The sequence below is a fragment of the Myotis lucifugus genome, unplaced genomic scaffold (genome assembly GCF_000147115.1).
Source record: "Myotis lucifugus unplaced genomic scaffold, Myoluc2.0 scaffold_375, whole genome shotgun sequence".
NCBI classification, from domain to species: domain Eukaryota; kingdom Metazoa; phylum Chordata; class Mammalia; order Chiroptera; family Vespertilionidae; genus Myotis; species Myotis lucifugus.
The window spans coordinates 873,051-897,308 of record NW_005871423.1 but is presented as its reverse complement, the minus strand read 5'-3'; the positions used below and the strand labels follow the sequence as shown (position 1 = coordinate 897,308).

Genomic DNA, 24,258 nt, shown 5'->3' with positions numbered 1-24,258 from the left:
AAAATTAAAAGACAGGAGGAGAGCCTAAGGGAGCTGTGGGACAACATGAAACGAAACAACATACGAATAATAGGGGTGCCAGAACAACAGAAAGAGGAACAAGAGTTAGAAAACCTATTTGGAGAAATAATATCAGAAAACTTCCCTGAGGTGGGGAAGAAAAAAGTCACACAAGCACAGAGAGTTCCAAACAAGGTGAACCCAAAAAGACCCACACAAAGACACATCATAATTACCATGGCAAATGTTCAGGACAAAGAGAGAATCTTAAAGGCTGCAAGAAGAGATGGAAAGTTACATACAAGAGATCTCCCATTAGATTATCAAATGATTTCTCAACAGAAACACATCAGGCCAGAAAAGAATGGACGGAAATCTACAAAGTGATGCAAAGCAAAGGACTGAATCCAAGAATACTCTATCCAGCAAGGCTATCATTCAAAATTGAAGAAAGAATAAGAAGCTTCACAGACAAAAAAAGGCTAAGGGAGTTTATCACCACCAAGCCAGCAATGCAAGAAATGCTAAAGGGACTGGTATAAAAAGAAGAAATAAAAAGCTCAGAAAAAAACAGGCACAAAAAATAGAAATGGCTACAAACAAGTACCTTTCAATAATAACTTTAAACGTAAATGGACTAAATGCTCCAATCAAAAGACATCGAGTGGCTGAATGGATAAAAAAACATGACCCATATATTTGCTGTCTACAAGAGACCCACTTCAGAATAAGGGACTCACACAGACTGAAAGTGAAGGGATGGAAAAACATCTTTCAGGCAAATGGAAATGAAAAAAAGGCTGAGGTAGCAATACTTATATCGGACAAAATAGACCTCAAAGTGAAGGCCATAACAAGAGATAAGGAAGGCCACTTCATAATACTAAAGGGACCAATACAACAAGAGAATATAACCCTGATAAACATATATGCACCCAATGCAGGAGCACCCAAATACATAAAAAAAACTCCTGGAAGATATCAAGGGAGAGATTGACAACAATACAATCATAGTAGGAGACTTTAATACACCACTGACATCACTGGATAAATCCTCTAGACAAAAAATCGGCAAAGAAACAGCAATCCTAAATTACTCACTAGATCAGATGGACTTAATTAATATCTTCAGAACATTTCACCCCAAAGCCATGAAATATACGTTCTTCTCAAGTGCTCATGGGACATTTTCAAAAATAGACCACATATTGGGTCACAAACAAAGTTTCCCCAAATTCAAGAAGATTGAAATCATACCAAGCATCTTCTCAGACCATGATGGCATAATATTAGAAATAAACTACAATAAAAACAACCCAAAATACTCAAAACACTTGGAAGCTGAATAGCATGTTATTAAATAGTGATTGGGTTACCAATGAGATCAAAGAAGAAATTAAAAACATCCTGGAAACTAATGACAATGAAAACACAACAATCCAAAACCTATGGGACACAATGAAAGCAGTCCTGAGAGGGAAGTTTATAGCTCTACAGGCCTATCTCAAAAAACAAGAAAAAATGGTAGTAAATCATCTATATCTCAAAGAATTAGAAAGAGAGCAACAAGAAAACCCCAGAGTGAGCAGAAGGAAGGAGATAATAAAGATTAGAGCAGAAATAAATGACATAGAGACCAAAAAAACAATACAGAAAATCAATGAAACCAAGAGCTGGTTCTTTGAAAGGATAAACAAGATTGATGAACCTTTAGCCAGGCTCACCAAGAAGCAAAGAGAAAGGACCCAAATAAACAAAATCAGAAATGATAGAGGCGAAATAACAACAGACCCCACAGAAATACAAATGATTGTTAAACAATACTACGGATAACTCTACTCCAACAAACTAGACAACCTGGAGGAAATGGACAAATTCCTAGAAAAATACAACATTCCAAAACTCAATCAAGAAGAATCTAAAAATCTCAATAGGCCAATAACTATGGAAGAAATTGAAGCAGTCATCAAAAAGCTTCCAGCAAACAAAAGCCCAGGACCAGACGGCTTCACAGGGGAGTTTTACCAAACATTCAAGGAAGAACTAAAACCTATCCTCCTCAGACTACTACAAAAAATTCAAGAGGAAGGAACACTTCCAAGCTCATTCTATGAAGCCAGCATCACCCTAATACCAAAACCAGGTAAAGACAACACAATGAAAGAGAATTACAGGCCAATATTCCTCATGAACATAGATGCCAGAATCCTCAAAAAAATCTTAGCAAATCAGATTCAGCAGTACATCAGAAAGATCATACACCACGACCAAGTAGGATTTATCCCAGGGATGCAAGGATGGTACAATATCCACAAATCAATAAATGTGATACATCACATAAACAAATTGAAAGAAAAAAACCACATGGTCATATCAATTGATGCAGAAAAAGCATTTGACAAAATCCAACACCCATTTTTTATAAAAACTCTCAGCAAGGTGGGAATAGAGGGATCATACCTCAGCATAATAAAAGCCATATATGACAAACCCACAGCCAACATCATACTCAATGGACAAAAACTAACACCATTTCCCCTAAGAACAGGAACAAGACAGGGATGCCCACTCTCACCACTCCTGTTTGACATAGTACTGGAAGTATTAGCCATTGCAATTAGATAAGAAGAAGAAATAAAAGGCATCCAAATTGGAAAAGAAGAAGTAAAACTGTCCTTATTTGCAGATGACATGATATTATACATAAAAAAAACCCTAAAGACTCCATCAAAAAACTGTTAGACTTAATAAATGAATTTGGCAATGTAGTAGGATACAAAATTAACACCAAGAAATCTATGGCATTTCTATACACCAATAGTGAACTTACAGAAAGAGAGACTAAAAAAACAATCCCATTTACCATCGCACCAAAAAAATTAAGATACCTAGGAATAAACTTAACTAAAGAGGTAAAAGACCTCTACTCAGAAAACTATAGGACGTTGAAAAAAGAGATAGAAGAAGACATAAACAGATGGAAGAACATACCATGTTCTTGGATTGGTAGAATCAACATCATTAAAATGTCCATACTACCCAAAGCAATCTATAAATTCAACGCACTTCCCATTAAAATACCAACAGCATATTTCACAGACCTAGAACGAACTCTCCAAAAATTCATCTGGAATAAAAAAAGACCCTGAATAGCTGCAGTGATCCTGAGAAAGAACAAAGTAAGTGGGATCTCAATACCAGATATCAAGCTGTATTACAAAGCCACTGTTCTCAAAACTGCCTGGTACTGGCACAAGAACAGACATATAGATCAATGGAATAGAATAGAGACCCCAGAAATCGGCCCGAACCAATATGCTCAATTAATATTTGACAAAGGAGGCAAGAACATACAATGGAGCCAAGATAGTCTCTTCAATAAATGGTGTTTGGAAAATTGGACAGATATGTGCAAAAAAATGAAACTAGACCACCAACTTACACCATACACAAAAATAAACTCAAAACGGACAAAGGACTTAAATGTACGACGGGAAACCATAAAAATACTAGAAGAATTTAAAGGCAACAAAATCTCAGACATATGCCAAAGCAATTTCTTCACTGATACAGCTCCTAGGGCATTGGAAACTAAATAGAAAATAAACAAATGGGACTACATAAAAATAAAAAGCTTCTGCACAGCAAAAGAAACCATCAACAAAACAACAAGAAAGCCCACTGCATGTGAGAACATATTTGCCAATGTTATCACCGATAAGGGTTTAATCTCCAACATTTATAGGAAACTCATACAACTTAACAAAAGGAAGATAAACAATCCAATCAAAAAATGGGCAAAGGACCTAAATAGACACTTCTCAAAAGAGGACATTCAGAAAGCCAAGAGACATATGAAAACATGCTCAAAGTCACTAATCATCCGAGAAATGCAAATCAAAACAACAATGAGTTACCATCTCACACCTGTGAGAATGGCTATCATCAACAAATCAACAAACGACAAGTGCTAAGTGCTGGAGAGGATGCGGAGAAAAAGGAACACTCGTGCACTGCTGGTGGGAGTGCAGACTGGTGCAGCCACTATGGAAGACAGTATGGAGTTTCCTCAAAAAACTAAAAATGGAACTCCCATTTGACCCTGTGATCCCACTTCTAGGAATATATCCCAAGAAACCAGAAACACCAATCAGAAAGGATATATGCACCCATATGTTCATAGCAGCACAATTCACCATAGCTAAGATCTGGAAACAGCCTAAGTGCCCATCAGTAGATGAATGGATTAGAAAACGGTGGTACATCTACACGATGGAATACTATGCTGCTGTAAAAAAGAAGGAATTCTTACCATTTGCAACAGCATGGATGGGACTGGAGAGCATTATGCTAAGTGAAATAAGCCAATCAATGAAGGAAAAATACCACATGATCTCACTCATTTATGAATAATAATGACCATTATAAACTTATGAACAAAAATAGATACAGAGGCAGAGCAGCCTCGAACAGACTGTCAAACTGCAGCGGGAAGGCTGGGGAGGGTTGGGGAACAGGAGCGGGGGGTGTAAGAGATCAACCGAAGGACTTGTATGCATGCATATAAGCATAACCAATGGACATAAGACACTGGGGGGTAGGGGAGGCCAGGGGATTGTCAAGGGCGGGGAAAAAAAGGAGACATATGTAATATTCTTTGTAATACTTTAAGCAATAAAACAGTTTAAAAAAAATAAAAAAATAAACTATTGCATGGCGATATATATATAAAAAAGAACTGATTAGAGAATAAAATGAAATACTGAGTAGAGAAATTCCTTTTGAAACAGCACAAAAGGAAGTCCTTAAAGAAAGCATATTCGTCAAGTGCATATGCAAGGAAAAGAGTGGCTCCTTTCAAGAGTGAACGCTGGCTAGACAAGCAAAGAGATTTGTGAGAAATTGCCTGGTAAGAGAGGGAAATGTAGGCAGGTGGCCTCGAATATTTGGGAACAAAAGTTTCTTTGTTACTTGAAACTGAAGAGTGCTGGTAAAACTGAAATGATCTATAATTGCAGCTAATTGTCATCTCCACATCTTTTATGAAAGTTTTCTCACCACTCCAGCAACTGGAGAGTGTGTTTCTCAGGGGAAGCGGGCATTGAGAAAAGACCCCACCCCCTTACTAGTGAGCCATGTGACTGAAGTTAATGATCACTTGTCTTTGTGCAGTAAGCACTCTCCCCTCCCATTGATGCACTCTCCCAGCCTTCCATTTATGCTGGATACTCACCTCCAGGTGGCCTTTAAACCAACAAAACCAAGGTCTTTTCTCCCTGAATCAGGTTCTCACACTTGATCAAGTACAACGCAGATGAGTGAGGCAGGAGTCAGAGCTAAGCTAGAATTACCCCAAGCAGGAGGATTTTTATGATAAATTGACTTGGTCATCATATGAGACTGAAGAAAGGAGCAGTGGTACTGTGTGTGCCAGGGCAGCTGTGTGCCTGCCTGCCTGCCTGCCTGCCTGCAAAGGTTCAATCTTGGCAAGTATTTCCAGAGGAGGCAAGGGACCCACAGAACGTCGTGAATGATGGCTCATCTGTCATTCCCAGCTGCCTCCCTGTCTAGGTCCACCTGCAGACTCACAGCAGCAGGCCTGCCCGCACCTTCGTTTACAGGGCACTGGCATCACCTGACTCAGCCAGTGGGATCTGCATAGGGTCTGACAGGAAAAGCTTTGAGCTCCCTTTGCCCTGGGCATGGCAGACTAGCAAATGAGGAGTGGGAGGTTCCCAAGGCTCAGTCAGAGGAAGGATGTGAAATGAGGGTTGACAATGTCCCCAAAGGGCTGAATTTTTTTTAAAGAAATCATTGGATCACTGCTTTTAAGTGATATTGCTGCTGCTTTTACTATGCTGGCTTTGAGTAGAGTGCTGGAGGAATCACCCAGTCAAGCTCAAAGGTGGGCTCAGGAAGGACTATTTAAATCAGATTTGGCCCAGGCTGAACAGAGAGGGAAATATGGGGAAGGGAGTTTCCTTACTTACTGCATGATGACAATGATTTCTCTGCCAGTTTGGGAAGGGAAGGGATAGAGGTTAGGCGGGGGTGGGAGGAGGGATGCGGGATGGGAAGGGCTGAAAGCACGGAACTATAACTAGTTACTGTGTTGGATAGCTTGTGTTTCTAGGAAGTGCTTCAGCAGGAGTGCAGTGGTGCTGCGTGAGACAAAGAAGGGGCAGAGATGAGGACACCCTAGCCTCCAGCTCCCTGAAGCCACATGGAATGGATGTGGACATGCATGTCTATGTGGTGCTGCCCAGCCCACCTCTCACCTCTCTTCCTGTCCAACACAATCTGCCTTTTGGATGGGCAGGAAGTGGAATCTTCCTTGAGAAGAGTGGACATAAAGAGGGAAATGTGAATCTAAAAATCAGGGTGGCCTTAGACCACAGAAATGTGAACTCAACCCCAGTGTACCTGCTGTTGCTGGTGGCCCTCACAAACTACACACAGGAAGGGGTGGTCAGGCTAATGAAGGTCAGCAGATGCTATTACTTTATTCCTGACTTACACTGGCTACTCAAGTAAGGTGAATAGGCTAAAAAGTAAACTGGAAAAAAGGTTAATACCTAAACTATTTAACCAGAGAAATATTTTGGCCTTAATTATGTGGATATTACTCTAGATATAGTTTAACATTAAGAATGACTAAAATTATCTTTAAAAAAAGAATTCTTTTTATTCCCTTTAGCCTCATTGAGATGACAATAACTTAAGCAGTAAACAGAAACTTTAACAAGACAATACTTAGAGTGCATTAAATAAATATAAATTTTATTAAAAACACTCTAATAGCGTTATCAGGAATGATATAATAATAAACGCTTTCAAATAACTTGCATTCATAACATTACAATACTTACAGTATTTATAACCATCCTCAGATTTTATAGACAAACCAAACATTTCATGAAAATGAAATGAAACTAAGTTTTTAAAAAAGCATAGAAAAAATGCACACAGAGCTCATTATCTTAGTGTCAAACTGCAAAAGTTTCCTACACAAGTTGACCACTAGCTTGAGAAGTGAACTGTACACCACTGTGCGTCAATCAAGATGAAAAATTCATTCAAGTAAAGTTGACACCACTCAGAAGCATTTTTCAAGTATGGCTATATAGTCAACCTGATATTCCTATATAAGCAAACTGGAGATTTGCTTGCCATTCATTCTGAGGCAGGTTTTATATTTACAATTATAGATCTGATATTTACAATATGCCATTCAATTTTCTCTTCTTCTCCCTACCTAACCTCTCCTGAACCCCCCAAACTATACTTCCTGCTCTTGCTGGCTAGCAGTTTGACAAGTGACAGTGAATGATATAGAAACCAAATATTCATAAAGGGATGGATGACTCAAAACCAACAAATATGCATGTAGTAACCAAATCGTTGGCATTAGATATATGCTATATGTAAAATACTCAAAATCATGTGGTTTGACATTGGCAAAACAAATGTTTTTGAAATATTTGTAAATTGATCACAGCCAGAAAGGAAAGTTTTTAAAAAGACAAAAGCCATGTTATAAAGAAAGATTTGACCAATAAATCTCAAAGGCTCCCTTGATTAAGAATTTATTTGAAATTTTAGTAAGCAAAAGTGTACTTAGACCAAAATGTAATTGTACAGTCGATTGCACACCATACCCCTAAATGTTTTGCCTGTTTAGGGACGTCCTTATGGATCTGTACCTCTACTGATTACAGGATAAAACATCTTTATTTAGAGAGTTCAAAGACTCTAGCCAGCAGCCACTTGCCAAACTCCTGCCTTACAAGTTTCCCTTTATCAACTCAGTGCATTCTATTTTCATGTAATTTTTTTCCTGCTCAAAACAATCAAAATACTCCCCAAACTTTTAAAATGCTTTTCTTTACAATAAAAGGGGTCAACAGATATACAAAATTAGTTTTAGTTACATGAGGACATATACAAGCAAAATAGGAGGGATTCAAAGTAAAAGATTTAAATCCCTGACAAAGAATATGTTTATTAACCTACAATTTTACATAAACACAGGTGACATGTTGGCATAAGGAGAACATGAGCTGAAATATCCCTGATTTTTAGAACAAAAAGGTTGACGTTCAAGTTATACTTGCTAAGAAATCAAGTATTGAACAAAAAGGTATGCGTTTTAATTATAAAAAAGAAAGACTTGGAAAAAAAATGATGGTACATGATGCTCTAAGCTTTCACTCTCAGTTCAATATCCTATTGCCAAACTAGTGTTGAGGTATATGACAGTAGGAACACCACTCAAACCTTTACTGAATTCTTAGCTCACATTATGATATATTTGTAGCAGGTTGAGTAGCACCATCATGATGTGAATTCTGCTTCAAATCCATATATATATATGTATATATATATATTTAATTTTTTACAGTACTAAAATACTAAAGCATTGCGTTAAAAAAGTTTTGTTTACAATTAATTTACTTACTATACATCTCTTTCACTTCTTTATACAAATTAATGATTTAAAACCGCCACAGCAAGCCAGCTGCCTGTTTCTTTTTCTTTTCCTTTATTTAACAGATTCACATGGAACTAACCCTGTTTATTCAACTGATGCAGGCCAGTCTGCTCGGTCGGTCTTCCTGGTGAAGAGGACACTTAAGCCAAGAAGTGACAACATCACAACGTACAATTATCAACACAAAGGCAGACTGACATTCAATTGCTGAAGAGCATACAGAGCCATAAAACCACTTTGTGTAAGTGAATGGCATGGTTGAGTCTGTGGCATGAAGTTCATCATGACTGAAGTTGATAGAAAATTCTGAAAACTACATGTTTGACCAATGAACTTGTCATACAATTTCGTATAAAACTGTTACAGTATAGCATGAGAGATGAGCACCAGAAAACATGTTTTATGGACTAACGTATTCCCTTGAATCCAGTAAGCCCCCTTTTGGATTGAACTGGCTGTATGAAAAATGGACACATTGCTCATCAGCAGACGCATGGCTAAAAGCAAAAATATTTTAAAAGCTTTCTTAAAAAAATCAACTTTGCATTCTAAAATGAAAGTAAACTTTTTTTTTTAAACGTCTCAGTACCTTAGCATTGTTCAAGTTGTCAAAGCTTAGGTAGGCAAAGTGCTTCTAAGACACCATTTAAAATATTTATACATATACATGTGTGTGCACATATACATGTGTGTGTGTATATATATATGTATATATATATGTACATATATACGTTTATTGTCCTACAAGGACTTCACTGGATGAGCAAAATCCAGAGGCCTTTAAAATGTCCACATTTTAAAAACAGCTTGTGTAAGAATAGGTAATTATAATAAAAACTTGAATGAAAAGGTACCCCTATTATTCAAGGGCATTGGAGTTCACTGATAGCATCTTGATGATATAAAGGCATTAAATTTTCAACTATTAAAGACACCATTTTCTTAGCACCATTTCTTAGAACACCCAAACTAATTCAGTGTTTTGCTGTCTATTCATTTATGCTTCCTGTAGCTATTTGATAAATAAAAGTTAATATTAAGATTACAGTAAAAACTGCATGTTAAAAAACCATAATTCCAGTATTTCAGTACATTATATGTTCAGCACCAGATGGTGTTTAAGAATCCTGCCACTGTAACACTACAGTACTCGCTGGATTTGTGTCCAGGACTATGCAAACTTGGTATTACTAAAAAGTGGTCACAGATGTGTAGAGTTGTAAGGTGGGGAAAAGTCACATTTACATTATCATCTCGTCCAATCATAGAACCAGTGTTTAAAAATGTAAATGGTGGAACACTCTCTTCCCCACCTTCGTTTTGCATAGAATGCTTTGGTCTTTTGCATGGATGCCATCTGTGACCACTTAGGAGTCAGTGGGAATTAAGTGCTATGGGAAGGTGACCTCTTTTGCGTTTGCTGGTGAGCTGAGGTTCTTCCTACCACCTTTGTCATGAATACTGTGTCCCTTTCCCCAGGGCCCATGTCATGAGAACTACACTGTGGGCCGGTTGGCTGTGGTCTTTTCGAATGAGGTAACCAACACCGGGGGCGACGTCACACGTATGTGTTGTAAGGCCCCGTGACCCGAGTGAAGGCATACGGAGACGTGGTGACTGTGGAGTCTGTGGTCACCGACATGGTCCTCTCGGCCAGGGACTTGATGAAGCGCAGGTAGGTGGGCTCGGAGGGCTCGTGCGGCTCGGCGGGCTCCCGCTTCACTTTCTTGCCGTGCGTTTTCTGAGGCACGTAGTCCGGGCCGTACTTCTCGCACTCCTCCTCCTTCTCCCGGGCTTTCTCGGCCATCTTGGCCTCCCAGAGCGCCAGGCCGTGTTTGGGCTCGTTCATGCTCTTGTGTTGGTAGAAGACGAGCGAGATCCTGGTGGGGTGATTCCGGTTGGGATTCTTTAAGGGGGTCGTGGCGTGCAGCTCCCGCTTTGCACACTCGATGAGAATGGACCCGTGAGCCGGCGCCACCGCCACGCCCCCGATGTCAGGGTCCAGGAAGCTCTGCTCGCTGTCGGACCAGACCTCGTCGTTCTCCTCCGCGGCAGGAGGCTGCTTGTCCTGGCTGCTCGCGTCTAGCAACCTGTGCAAGCCTTGCTGGGCGGCGGCAGCTCGATCGTGGCTCAGGCCGGGAAGCATCGTGGGGAGCCCGTTAGCTGTGTGGGAGAGCATGTCGTTCTCCTTGTTCTGGAGCTGCAGCGCGTGGAGAGAGCTGTTGAACATGCCCGGGGCGGCACCGTAGTTATGGAGCATACGAGAAGGTGGGGGATGCTCCCCGTTTTTATAGTCTATGTTGGGGTTGCTCAAATTGGGTGGGAATCTAGAGGCGGCCCCCAGGAAGTGACCATCCATCTCGTGCGTGGAATAAGGAGGCAGCGTCCCCACGTGGCGCACGGTGGGCCTGGGAGCACAGCTGCTGAAGGTGTCCCCCTGCATATTTTGGTTTCCGTAACCCAAGGGTTTGGAAGTAAAACTCGGGCTGTTTCCGAACCTCGGCTGGTAAAGCGTGTGGATGGGCGGCAGATTTAGCTTAGAGAGAGGGTCTTGGTTTGGATACCTATAGAGATCCATGGGCTGGGACTGGGGAGAGTAAGAACCCAGATAGGAGGAGCAGCTGTCCATGGATACGTTTCCGTTGCACTGATATGATGGATATTGGTTGTTCTGATTTAGAAGCCCAGGGTAGGGGCTCATGAGATTAGAAGAATTCAAATATGAACCCGCAGTTTGGGATGAGGTGGAATAGTAGTTCACACAGTTGGCGCCTCCTCCATAAATATCCGAAGTGTGTGAAGAGCTTGGATAAGGACTGACTGGATTGGGCCGTCTCATATATAGATTGGTGTGTCCAGAAGAATAGTAAGAGTTGACAGTCTCTGAATGATGGTTATTAGTCAAGGGGTGATGTGGTGGCTGCTGCTGGGGTGGCTGCTGCTGGGGTGGCTGTGGCTGCGGCTGCGGCTGCGGCTGTGGCTGCGGTGGCTGCTTCTGTGGCTGTGGAGGCTGCTTCTGTAGTTGCTGGGGCTGTGACTGGGGCTGGGGCTGCTGGGACAGCTGCATGACTGATCCTGAAAGTCATAGAAGTTTTGTGGACAAGATAAGAAAAGAGCAGGAACAAGCATGCTTGACCATTGTTTTATGAAAGCTAGTGAGGATGCTTAAATGCATGTAAGAACCAGCACCAGGATTATACAATACCCATCAAACAAGGTAAGAGCAGAGTCAGGGTGCTGATGACTGTCTGGCATTATTTTTTGTGTCTAAAGCATCCCATATAATAAAAGCCTAATATGCTAAGTGTCCAGTCATCCAGTTGGCCATTCAACCAATCAGAGCATAATATGCTAATGATATGCTAAGGCAGCTCAACTCGCTATGACATGCACTGACCACCAGGGGGAAGACAGTTGACCAGTCGCTATGACGTGCACTGACTACCAGGGGGCAGATGCTCCAACTGGTAGGTTAGCTTGCTGCTGGGGTCCGGCTGATCGAGACTGAGCGAGACAGGCCGAACACGCCCTGGAGTCCTCCCACGGTCCCTTCCCAGCTGGCCAATCTCCCGCATCCCTCCCCGGCCCCAATAGTGCACCAGTGGGGTCCCTCAGCCTGGTCTGTGCCCTCTTGCAATCCATGCTGCGGGATACCCCCCAAGTGCACTAATTTCGTGCACAGGGCCTCTAGTTAGAAATAAAATGACAGCCCTCATAAAAGGACAGTCTGGTAAGTGAAGGTAAAGGTAGTAAACATCCAAAAGACATTCCACAGAGAGCATCACATTCTCTGGAGCCTCTGCTTCTGATCAGGCCAAACTCTCTGCATGAAGTGCCCTCCGCCCTCCACCCAGCTCCCTGCCCTCCCTTGGCACAGGCATCCCTTCCTTGAGCAACACTTCTATGACCTCATCTTCCAGGGCTTTTGCAGTACCCACCACAAAGCACATGAAGCAACAGTCACAATGTATTGTAATTATCCATTTTTAGCCCCCTCTTGATCCTCCTAAGAAGGAATTTCCCGTGGGAAGGGACCATGCCTTATTTTACTTTATTTCTACACTGCCTGGCATGCAATAAAATTGGTTAAATAGTTAAAATTAAGTAGCATAAAATTTGTTATGAAAAGATTCAGCAATGCAATGAGAAGAAAAATGACATTCATTCAAACACCCAAAGCATCTTGTATAACACACGAACCCATTTCATTAGCATGCTCTTGAGAAAGGAAATTTACAGAGTTGTAGATAAAACTTGAATGAAACTTTCAGCTTTGCAAGTTGAAAACTTTAAAAAGTCATACTGTTGTTTCATGACCTCACTTAGGAGCATTACCTGAGATCAGAACAGATGGAGCTGTACTGGCAGCCCTGACCACCGAAACGATCGTTGCAGAAGCCGGTTAGAAGGGACGAGAGGCCAAGTTCTACACGCTTACACTTTACAGCTAACTTAAAGGGACATCATGGACTGAATGGGATTAGTTTCTAGTAGTGGGTCAACCAATCAACAAATATTTATTAAGCATCTTTGGCACATTATTCTAAATTACTTAGTTTCTTTGGGCTTCACAATGAATCACCAGGAAGATTTGACTTTGTAAGACAAAGATGGTTGGTTCTAAGCAAACTGGTTCACTAAACTTACAAGGTATACACTTTTCTCTTGTTAATGGTCAGGCCTACAATTTGGTTATGGACATTATTACATTGTTGTATGATTCTTTACACTACTAACTGCAGACATAAAGCAAGGGGCTATGGACAGAAAATATCAACTAAGTATTGCTAAGTCACGTTCTATTGCTACTACTGTAGATGTGATCCATTGGGATGGGTGAAAGCTTTATAAGAACTACATGTGGACCCATCTCCTAAACCTCAAACATAATATGGCTAAGGAAAGGCATCTTATTCTCCCACCACTACCCCCTTAATCTTGTTCCCAAACTTATTTCAATAAATTGTACTGCTTAAGTTATCTGGGCTTCAAACTTTGGAGTCATCCTTAAATCTGTCACCTTCTTATCCCAATGTTTTGCCATCAGTATATTGGTATTAATTTTGGAAGAATTCACTCCCATTTCTGCTACATCTTCATTGTCACCACTAAAATTCAAGCTCTTATTACCTCACTCTTGGTTTATTGCTTCTGTCTCCAAACTATTAGCTTCTTCAGCTTTAATGTGGTCTACCTGCCACTGCTCGATTAACACTGATTTTGCCATATCACTTATCTATCAGGAGATTCTGCCACTTATTATAGAATAACATCCAAAGTTTCCCATCAAGCTGGGGCTGATGGTGCAATAGCTCAGTACCATCTCCAAGAACAAAGCCTGGCCCTTGGGACTTTAGACAAGATTCTGGTACAGAACTAAGACCATGACTAAATGTGACCTTCCAAAATGAACAATGCTCATTTGAAGTATCATATAACACATGTATCTACAAGGCTTCACATTAAATTTACCTGCCAAGTGTTTAGCCTGGGCTGCACCTTCAGTCTGCTTTGTGCGGGAGGGGGCGGACTTGTCCTTTTCATTCTTATGCGCGCTGTTCTCCAGAGAAAAAAGCTTTTCGGCGGCAGCTTTCTTGGCTTCTAGTTTCCTCTGTCGGCACGTCTTCACTGGCTCTGCTAACATCCTGACTTTCCGCCGAAAAGAACTTAGCACCTGAATAGCACCATTTCGTTTCTTCTCCTCCTGAGCTTCTACACTCCCAAACTCATCCACATCAGAGACTTTGTAGAGCGGCAGCACGTGGAGTTGCTCATCCTCAGGCTTGCCTCTGATTTCTCGATTGTCTTCTCTTGTGAGGGTGCACACCTGGTAGGAAAGCAAGACAAACACCTGGTAGGAAAGCAAGACAAACAGCCTGTTTCAGTCCAGAACAACAGTGTGTGTGTGTGTGTTTCTTGCTCTTAGTATTTAGATTTGTGGTGGTGGTCTACTGGACCACACCAGTGACCATAAAACTATGTCTGTTATTAATAAAGAGTGGATCAATTCCCCCAGCAGCATGGCTCAATGACTGAGCATCAACCTATGAACCAAGAGGTCGCAGTTCCATTCCTAGTCAGGGCACATGCCCGGATTGTGGGCTCGATCCTGAGCGTGGTGTGTGCAGGAGGCAGCGGATCAATGATTTTCTCTCATCATGTGCATCAGTTTTCTCAAATTCTTTCCACTATTGCTACTACCTCCCTGAATTCTTTCTACCCTACAACATAACTTTAGTGCCCGTCGTTTGTTTTCTCATTAACTGGTCACCTTCCTTAACTATAACTATATCCATGTTGATGATGCGTTAGGTCAGCGGTTCTCAACCTGTGTGTCGCGACCCATGTGGGGGTCGAATGACCTTTTCACAAGGGTTGCCTAAGACCATCGGAAAACACATATATAATTACATATTGTTTTTGTGATTAATCACTATGCTTTAATTATGTTCAATTTGTAACAATGAAAATACATCCTGCATATCAGATATTTACATTATGATTCATAACAGTAGCAAAATTACAGTTATGAAGTAGCAACGAAAATAATTTTATGGTTGGGGGTCACCACAACATGAGGAACTGTATTAAAGGGTCGCGGCATTAGGAAGGTTGAGAACCACTGCGTTAGGTTGATGAATGCAGTTTCTTCACTTGAGCTTTCTCATTCCTTATCTCCACCTCGGATCATCTCTCTCCAGGCAAGCCCTTTTCCTGGACTTTGTTATTATGGAAGGTTGCCCTACCCTAAGACCGTATTCATTTTCTCCCTGTACCATAGCCTTCAGTTATAAGGCCCAATGCATTTCACCCATTGGAATATATAGTTCCCGTGGCCTCTTTTTCACTTTGAATCTTCTATAGCAGTTACTGTGACAGTGACGATGTGCTTCTATGTGAACTTCTCTGCAAGGTGACTGGTACTTTGGCTTGTTGCTTAACTGATCATAACCTACCAGATATCTGACACGTAATTTTTAAAGATTTTTTTGGCAGCCAACTGCTAGGAGCTGGCAACTCATAGTCACTGGTTTAGATTAGCACCGAGAATTTCCATGATTTTCATGTGCCTGTCAACACAGTTTCCCCTGGTGTGCCAACCTGTTATGAGAGTACTAGTTATGCCAAACAGTTATGCAACAACAGTTCATTCATGAAAACGCGGCTGTGCTGTGTGACACCTGCAGAGAGCGTGTTACTCTAAGCAAATGCTGTTCCCTGCCAGCCCGCTGCTCCTCCACGGGGCAGGCTGCTTGCCCGTCCTCAGCCGCACTTACCAAGGTGCTGCCATTGTGCATGTTGTGCAAGTCTCTGTGGGCGTGAGCACAGAAGTCCAAGCACGCAGTGACCCCTGAGAACGGACGGCCTTCCTTCAGACCCAGGCGGCACTCTGGCGCTCGGTGTTCATATTCAATCTGAAAAATACAAGTATGTGTGTGAGTGGGGAGGTACTCAGGCTTTTTAAATTCCTGGGCATACATTTGATAAGAAAGTCCAAGACCTGTGCACTGAATAGGTCAAAAAGACACTGTAATATTTAGAACTTTTAGAATTGTTGCCTACTTTAGATCCAAAAACAAGAGGATGGTACACAATAAAGCCAATACCTTGACATAGTAAAGTTTTTATTTGACAGTGTTGAGGTATAACTGACAGTAAACAGAATATATTTAAAGAGCACTATTTGATAAGTTTGACATAATAATACATGAAACCATGCCACCATCAAAATAATGTGCATATCCATCACTCCCCCAAATTTCCTCATACCGCTTTATAATTCATGCCTCCTCTTTGTTTTCAGGCACCCACTGATCTCTATCACTGCTGCTTAGTTTTTTTCTAATATAAGTGTTCAATGCTATATTTCTCTAATCCAGTGGTTCTCAACCTTCTGGCCCTTTAAATACAGTTCCTCATGTTGTGACCCTACCATAAAATTATTTTCGTTGCTACTTCATAACTGTAATGTTGCTACTGTTATGAATCGTAATGTAAATATCTGATATGCAGGATGGTCTTAGGTGACCCCTGTGAAAGGGTCGTTCGACTGCCAAAGGGGTCTCGGCCCACAGGTTGAGAACCGCTGCTAAGCAATGCTTTATAGCTGCATCCCACAAATTTTAATGTCATCTCTTAACTTTCATTTAGTTTGAAATACTTTCTAATTTCCCTTATAATTTATTCTTTGACTCATATGTCATTTAGACATGTATTGCTCCATTTCCAGATATTTAGAGATTTTGTAGGCATCTTTCTGGTACAGAATTTAATTTAATTGGCTTTAATGTAGTGGCTGCTTGCTTTAAAGTTTATGGTGTGCTCTTTAACTTACCACAGTCTACATTTAAGTAATATTATACCACTCCATACATGAGAACTTTATAACAGTATGCAGTAATCTCCCCTTATTCACTGTTTTGCTTTCCACAGTTTCTGTTACCTGTCGACAATAGTGGTCCAAACATATTCAATGGAAAATTCAAAAAATAAACCATTTATAAGTTTTAAATTGCACACCATTCTGAGGGGTGTGATGAAATCTCGCACCAACCTACTCAGTCCCACCTGAATGGTGAGTCATCTCTTTGTCCAGCATCTCTAGCTATATGTGCCAGCCTACCCATTAGTCACTTAGCAGTCATCTTGCTATCAGATTGACTGTGTGGTATCTCAGTGCTTGTGTTCAAGTCACCTTACTTTACTTAATGATGGCCCACAACACATGCACAGTGATGCTGGTAATTCGGATATGCCAAAGGGAAGCCATAAACTGCTCTCTTTAAGTGAAAAGCTGAGTACAGTCCATAAGATATTTTGAAAGAGAGAGAGACCATATTCACATAACTTTTATTACAATATATTGTTACTATAAGGCCCGGTGCATGAATTTGTGCACTGGTGGGGTCCCTCGGCTTGGCTTGCAGGGATCAGTGCACTCCACACTACTGTAGCCTGGTCTTACCCGCCAGCTCATTGGGCTCCAGCCCGCTGTCTGTGTCGATGCTGCACAGCACAAAGTAGTGCACCAAGCACCAGGCGGCCGGGAAGGAGCCCAAGCCCAGGCTGGGCGCCTTTGGCTCTGGCTCATCTCGGCCCCCCGCTGCACCTGCCACCACTGCCACTCAGGTGCGCAGGGCAGGAGAGGCTCGCACTGTCACAGCTGCGCTCACCAGCCATCTGCTCGGCATCTGGCGCCCGTTTGTCAGCTGAGCGGCGCTTCTACGGTGGGAGCACACTGACCATGAAGGGGCAACTCCTGCGTTGAGCGTCTGGCCCCTGTTGGTCAGTGTGCATCATAGCTACCATCCGGTCGTCCAGTTGCTTAGGCTTTTATATATATAGATAATTATCCTATTTTCTTATTGCTTTTACTCTCTTTCTATGCCTAACTTATAAATTAACTTTTAGCATCGGTTTGTATGTATAGGAACAAAAGTATATGTGGGGTTCAGTACTATCCACAATTTCAGGCATCCTCTGGGGGTATTAGAACATATTGCTTGTAGATTGCGGTGGGGTGAGGAGGGGAGGGAAACTGCCGTTTTCCAATTCCCAAGCCTCTGTGCTACTTCAACATGTTATAAATCTCAGAGTACACTGTTAATATTTTTTTATTTAGCAAAATATCTTTAAAATAAGAAAAAAGTCTTTTTACTCACATATATATTATTTGTGATTTTTTTTAATCAATCCAGATTTCTATTTGGTATCATTTACTTTTTACCAGAAGACTTCCTTTAACATTTTTGAAATGTTAGTCTGCTGGTGGTAAATTATTTCAGCTTTTGTCTGAAGAAAATCTTTATTTTGTCTTTACTTTTAAGAGTTGTTTTCACTGGTTTTCTAAGTTGACAGTTTGTTTTTTCTTTCAGTACTTTAAAGATATTTCTCCTCTGTCTTCTTTCTTGCTTTTCCTGACATGAAGTTTCCTATGTTTATTATCAGTTTTCTCACTAAATGTAATATGTCTTTTTTTCTCCATCTGCTTTTCACATTTTTCTCTTTATCACTGACTTTAAGCAAATTGATTTCCATGTATCTTTCATCTAGTCCACTTCTGTCTTTTTTCCACCTCTATTAGGGGCTTGCTCAGCTTCTAGGATCAACGGGATTATAGTTTTGAACAAATTTTTTTGGGAAAATTTAGCTCTTATTTCTTTAAAATTTTTCTGTACACTATCTCCTTCTGGTACTCTAATTACATATATATTAGTGTAATAATTAGTTTAATCATTAGTAGGTCATCAATCTATTAATTTTATTTCCAGTTTTGGTTTTTCTCTTTATTTCACATTGGAATTTTTCTATTGCTATGTATTCCAGCTCACTAATCTGCTGTTGATTCCATCTAATGTATTCTTTTATCCAGGCATCATATATTTTTCATTTCTAGAAGTTTAATGTGGGTCTTTTTTATATCTTCTTAGTTTTCTTTTATCATGCTTATACTTTCCTCTGATATATTTTAATGTCCTTGCCTACATATTACCATGTCATTTTTGGAACAATGTCTATTGATTGCTTTCCCCTTATCCTCATTATGGGTCATATTTTGTCACTTCTTTGTATACCTAGTAATTTTAAAAAATATGTTCCTATTGATTTTAGAGAGAGAGGAAGGGATAAGGATAGAGAGATAAAAACACTGATGAGAGAGAAACACTGATTGGCAGCCCCCTGCACGCCCCCTCCAGGGATTGAGCCTGCAACCTGGGCAAGTGGGCCATGACCTCTTGGTTCATGGGTCGATGTTCAACCACCTAGCCACACTGGCCAGGCTATGCCTAGTCATTTTTTATGGGATTAAGATATTATAAATTTTACCTTGTTTCAGAGATTATTTTTTAAGCCTTTGTTCTGGGATGCCATTATTTGGAGTCAGTTTGATGCTTTCAAGACTTGATTTTAACCATCTTTACATGGGATCAGAATAGCCTAATCTACTTCTGCTACCAAGGCCATAAGATTCTGAACATGCTCTTTGTAAGTTCATATGTTAATAGGTCTTTTCCTTCTGAATAGTATTAACAAAACCTTTCCAGGTCCTGTTATGAAACCAAGGGATTGTTCTGCCTAGTCCCGTGGTCGGCAAACTGCGGTTCGCAAACCACATGCGGCTCTTTGGCCCCTTGAGTGTGGCTCTTCCTAAACCTTAGGAGTACCCTAATTAAGTAAATAACAATGTACCTACCTATATAGTTTAAGTTTAGAAATTTTGGCTCTCAAAAGAAATTTCAATCATTGTACTGTTGATATTTGGCTCTGTTGACTAATGAGTTTGCCGACCACTGGCCTAGTTCTTTGGATGGCTCTTTCTACAGCCTTGGTAATCTCTTCACATGCATGCACTGTTCAGTAGTCAGCTGAAGACGCAAGCAGAGCTTTCTACAGATATGGGCGCTCTTCTCAATGATGCCCTCTCCTCCCTGGTCCTCTGGGTTGTAAGTTCTATGACGTTACTTCTCCATATTCTGAGCTTTGTCTCCTTAACGCATAGATAACCCTGGGGTCTGTTCAGGAACCTCCTCCCAGCCCTGGAGCCTACTGTACTCTTCAGGAAATAAGTTATGATAATCATAGGTTTGCCTTTTTTTTTTAAATTGAATTTATTAGGGTGACACTGGTTTGCAAAACCATAGAGGTTTCAAGTGTACGACTCAATAAAACATCATTTGCACACTGCATCATGCGCTCACTGCCCCAAGCAAAGTCTCTTTCTGCCCCCATTTATCACCCTTTGCCCACCTCCACCTCTACCTCACTCCCCTTTTCTTCTGGCTGTCACCACACTGTTGTCCGGGTCCATGTGATAAATTCACCTTTCTCTGGCATTACTATCCTGTGCTTTTTCTACTTCTACAACTTCTACATATAAAAAATTGTTTTGCGCACACACACACACACACACACAAAGTAAATTCAGTCCCTGGGAATTCATCATGGCTAGAATCTGCACTCACAACATGATGTTTTTGATGGCTTGAATATTATTTACTACTGGGTTCACATAGTATATTTGTGTATTGAAACTCATGACTCTGGCCTGGCCAGTGTGGCTCAGTGGCTGAGCATTGACCCAGAAACCAAGAGATCACTGGTTTGATTCTTGGTCAAGGCACATGCCCAGGTTGTAGGCTCAGTCCACAGTCGCGGGTGTACAGCCAGTCAATGAAGTTTCTCTCTCATCGATGTTTCTATCTATCCCTCCTCCTTCCTCTCTCTCTAAAAAAATATCAAGAAATGCTTTGAAGACCCAATGAAGCTTAACTTTAGCAACAAGACTTTAACTATGAAAACAGGGAATAAAGCAAGGAAGCACATTCAGATATGAGAAATAAAGTTAATATATTCAGTTGAGGGAAGCAGGCAAAAATCAAATGGTAGGTTTTGCCAGCATCCATACCTCATAACATCTTCCCATTTACTGTGTAGAAAGGTCACATGGCTCTTTTTTGATCTCTAAACCATGTTAAGACATATAGATGAACATTACTAATGGTACCCATCATGCATATATAAAAAACACCTATCCATTCACAGCCATTAATTGAATTAATTTAGAGACATTAAATCTATTTGTATGTACAAATGTATGCAGTTAAATTTTATTTTATTGTGATAAGAACATTTAACATGAGATCTACCCTTGTAACACATTTTAAGTTACAATACATTGTTTTGACTATAGGTATAAATGTTATACAGCAGATTCTACAGCTTATTCATCTTGCCTAACCAAAACTTGATGCCCATTGATTAGTACACCTTTACAGTTTTTCCTACAAAGATAGTGAAACACATCTCAGAAGTTATATATAGTCACTTTGCTATAACTTAAAAATTTTGACTACTTCCATATTTTGAGCACTCCAGGTTCAGGAGATGCATAAAATACTCCAGAGAAAGTGTAATAGGTTAAATATAAATGCTTAGAAAATCAGGTGTGAATGAGACAGTCTATAATGAGAATCAAAGGAGTAAAAAAGCACATCAATGTTTTGTTATCCTGTCCCTTTCCCCAGCTAAAATAATTTGATTAATAGCACCTATGAAAAATTCATATTTAGGTAGCTGAGCAACCTTTTTAAAATTAAATCACTTCGCCCTCTCCCCACCCCCCAACACACACTTAGCACACCCAAATGGTCGCTTTCTTACCTACAAGATAAAGTTCAACAATCCTTTATGTGGCCTCCAAGGATTTTGTGACCTTACATCTCTACTCTACTCTCAGGGAGAACCTTTTTGTTTCTTCAGAAACATGTGCATCTTCTAGCCCAACTGTTATTGTATTATTCTGTAATTGCTATTGTACATATCTATATCTCACTTAGAGAAGAAATTCCTTAAAGACAGAAAACCTACATTGCTCATATATAGATCCACAGTGACTAAACAGTGTCTGGTTTGTATCAGGTTTTTATTTAATACTTTTTGTTGTTGATATTATTGAAACAGGATAGTCTTCTGCTTCCTTCATGAGTATTTCTGAACAAATACTTTAGAAAACGTAGCCCTGGAGAGTATTATGCTAGTGAAATAAGCCAGTCAGAGAAAGACAAGTTATCATATGATTTCACTTACATATGGAATCTAATGAACAAAATAAACTAACAAAGTGGAGACAGACTCATAGATATAGAAAACAGACTGACTGCTATCAAAGGAGAGGGTGTTGGGCCTGGGTGAGAAAGGTAATGGGATTAAGCAAAGAAAAAAGAAAGACTCACGGACACAGACAACAGTATGGTCATTGCCGGAGGGAAGGGGGGTGGGTGGGAAGAAGAAGAAGAGGATAAAGGGGGAATAAATGATGATGGAAGGAGACTTGACCTGGGGTCACAATACAATATACAGATGATGTACTGTAGGATTACATACCTGAAACATATAATTTTATTAACCAATGTAACCCAAATAAATTCAATTAAAAAAGAGAAAAATCTAGCCTTCTAAATATGTACAGTGTAGAACATACTTATACAATAAGAAAAAAATGTTTTTGCTTGGTTCACAGAGCCAAGGCCAAAATAAAAAGGACCTGGCAAAATCTGGCATATCTGGACACTCGCAAAGTAGTGCACCCATCTATAATAATAAAAGAGTAATATGCTAATTAGACCGGACAGCTGGACAGCCTTCCGGATGACCTTCGGACGAAGCCGGGGCTGCGAGGGCCAAGCTCCTTGCATGAATTTCGTGCATTGGGCCTCTAGCAGCTTTATATGTATAGACATCCTGAGAAAACAGTTGTTAAATGGTTGAACCTATAGTTTGGGCCACAGAATTTTAATTAATCACCAAAGTCTGCTTACAGGGACAAAATTATTTGATGAGAACACAATTAGTAGATATTGTGAGCCTCAAAAGCTCATATTTACAGATTAAAGGGGCAAAATGGTATACTTTATATTTACCAGAAACAGAACACAGCAGTAATTTCAACAATTAGATAAAAAAAAGTTAGAAAAAATTTTTAAAAATCATTTCAAAAATATTATTGGAAGTAGGTAGATAGGTCATCAATACTAAGTAAATGGTCCCAATTGTTGTCAGTTATTTAAACTTACCTGATTATTATATGCATCAGGTGCAAGTTTCTTGTATGTTGGTGCCATAAGAGTAGACAGGTTTTGTAAATGAGACTCCAGTTTTTCTTCCTGTATAAAATGAATAATTCTACATATTAAATTCTAAATCCATTCTCTCTGTATATGACACTATCAGTTAGATTCCCCCCCCCCTTATATCTTAGATACAAATCACTATATACTATTCATCTTACTAAATAAAGCATCTTAACATGACTATTTCTAAGTGAAAGTATAGGCCATATATTACCTAGCTTCATATATGCTATTAATATCTAGCTCTTCTGATAAGATGAATCAACTTTCTACTTTGCATGGCATTTTATAAATAGAAGCCTGTGCTGGTAGAAGGGTTAGGAGAATGAAACTATACAATCTGGCTTTTAAAAATTTATTTGTTTATTTTTGTTTTCCTTTTCCTTTCCCACAGCAAATGTTCTGACTGAAAGACTAAAACGTGTTTCTTAAGCTGGTCTGTTCTCTCCTGAGTCACTGAGGAAACTTAATTTGTAGAGACAGCATGCTCCTGCTAAAGTCCTTTTAATTCCCTTCTAAGACTGGATTTAAAATAAATTGCATGGACTTTTTTTTCTTATTTTCATTCTAAGAAGGTGACTTTATTTCCTCTGGGATAAACCACTCCACCCCTCTCATACTAGCTACCCACTTCTTCTATGATGCTCATTGATATAATCTGCAAGTCCTCATAAACTTCTTGTAGTAGGCCTTCCAGAATGAACACAGAGGAACCTCATTTGGGGCAGTAGGTCTAGTGCCTCCTATGATGCCCAGCACCGAGGGTTTAAGGATCTGATTCGCATGTTAATAGTCTGTGGCTCATGGGGAACTTAGATGCTCTTTGTAATGTATAATAGGTCTGGCTAAGACACATTTAAAGAAAAATATACAGTCTTAAAGAGGTCACATTCTCTACTCCCTCTCCAATTTGCTGCCAAGCAAGATGGCTATTAAAAGGATTTGTTTGGTTTAATTTGTCTATTTCTAACCTCCATACTTTTAAATGTGTATTAAAATAGCATTTCAAAATTTAAAAGGATCTCTTCACATAATAACTAATAATTACTTGATGCTTCAAATATGAATAAAATCTTCACAACTAGGATGTATATGAAGAACTTGGCAAAGTTTATTTGAAAGGAGAAATGATCAGTT

The 24,258-nt window shown here is 40.0% G+C and overlaps 1 protein-coding gene across 8 annotated transcripts in view; it reads right to left on the bottom strand.

The window, feature by feature from the left end:
* Positions 1–6,758: 6,758 nt before the first annotated feature.
* The window catches only part of TET2 (tet methylcytosine dioxygenase 2), a 122,081-nt gene continuing 104,581 nt past the window's right edge, over positions 6,759–24,258 (bottom strand). For 2 of the 8 annotated variants that reach the window (XM_023765105.1, XM_014467033.2), the window contains 4 exons: positions 23,065–23,154; positions 15,769–15,906; positions 13,964–14,318; positions 6,759–11,566 (listed from right to left, as the gene is read on the bottom strand). In XM_023765105.1, coding sequence (XP_023620873.1) covers positions 10,050–11,566; positions 13,964–14,318; positions 15,769–15,906; positions 23,065–23,154 — 2,100 coding nt within the window. In that variant the 3' untranslated portion in view covers positions 6,759–10,049. Of the gene's footprint in view, positions 11,567–13,963; positions 14,319–15,768; positions 15,907–22,316; positions 22,762–23,064; positions 23,155–24,258 lie in introns of those variants that run through there. The other 6 variants (XR_002832350.1, XM_023765106.1, XM_023765107.1 and 3 more) reach the window with 6 other exon arrangements.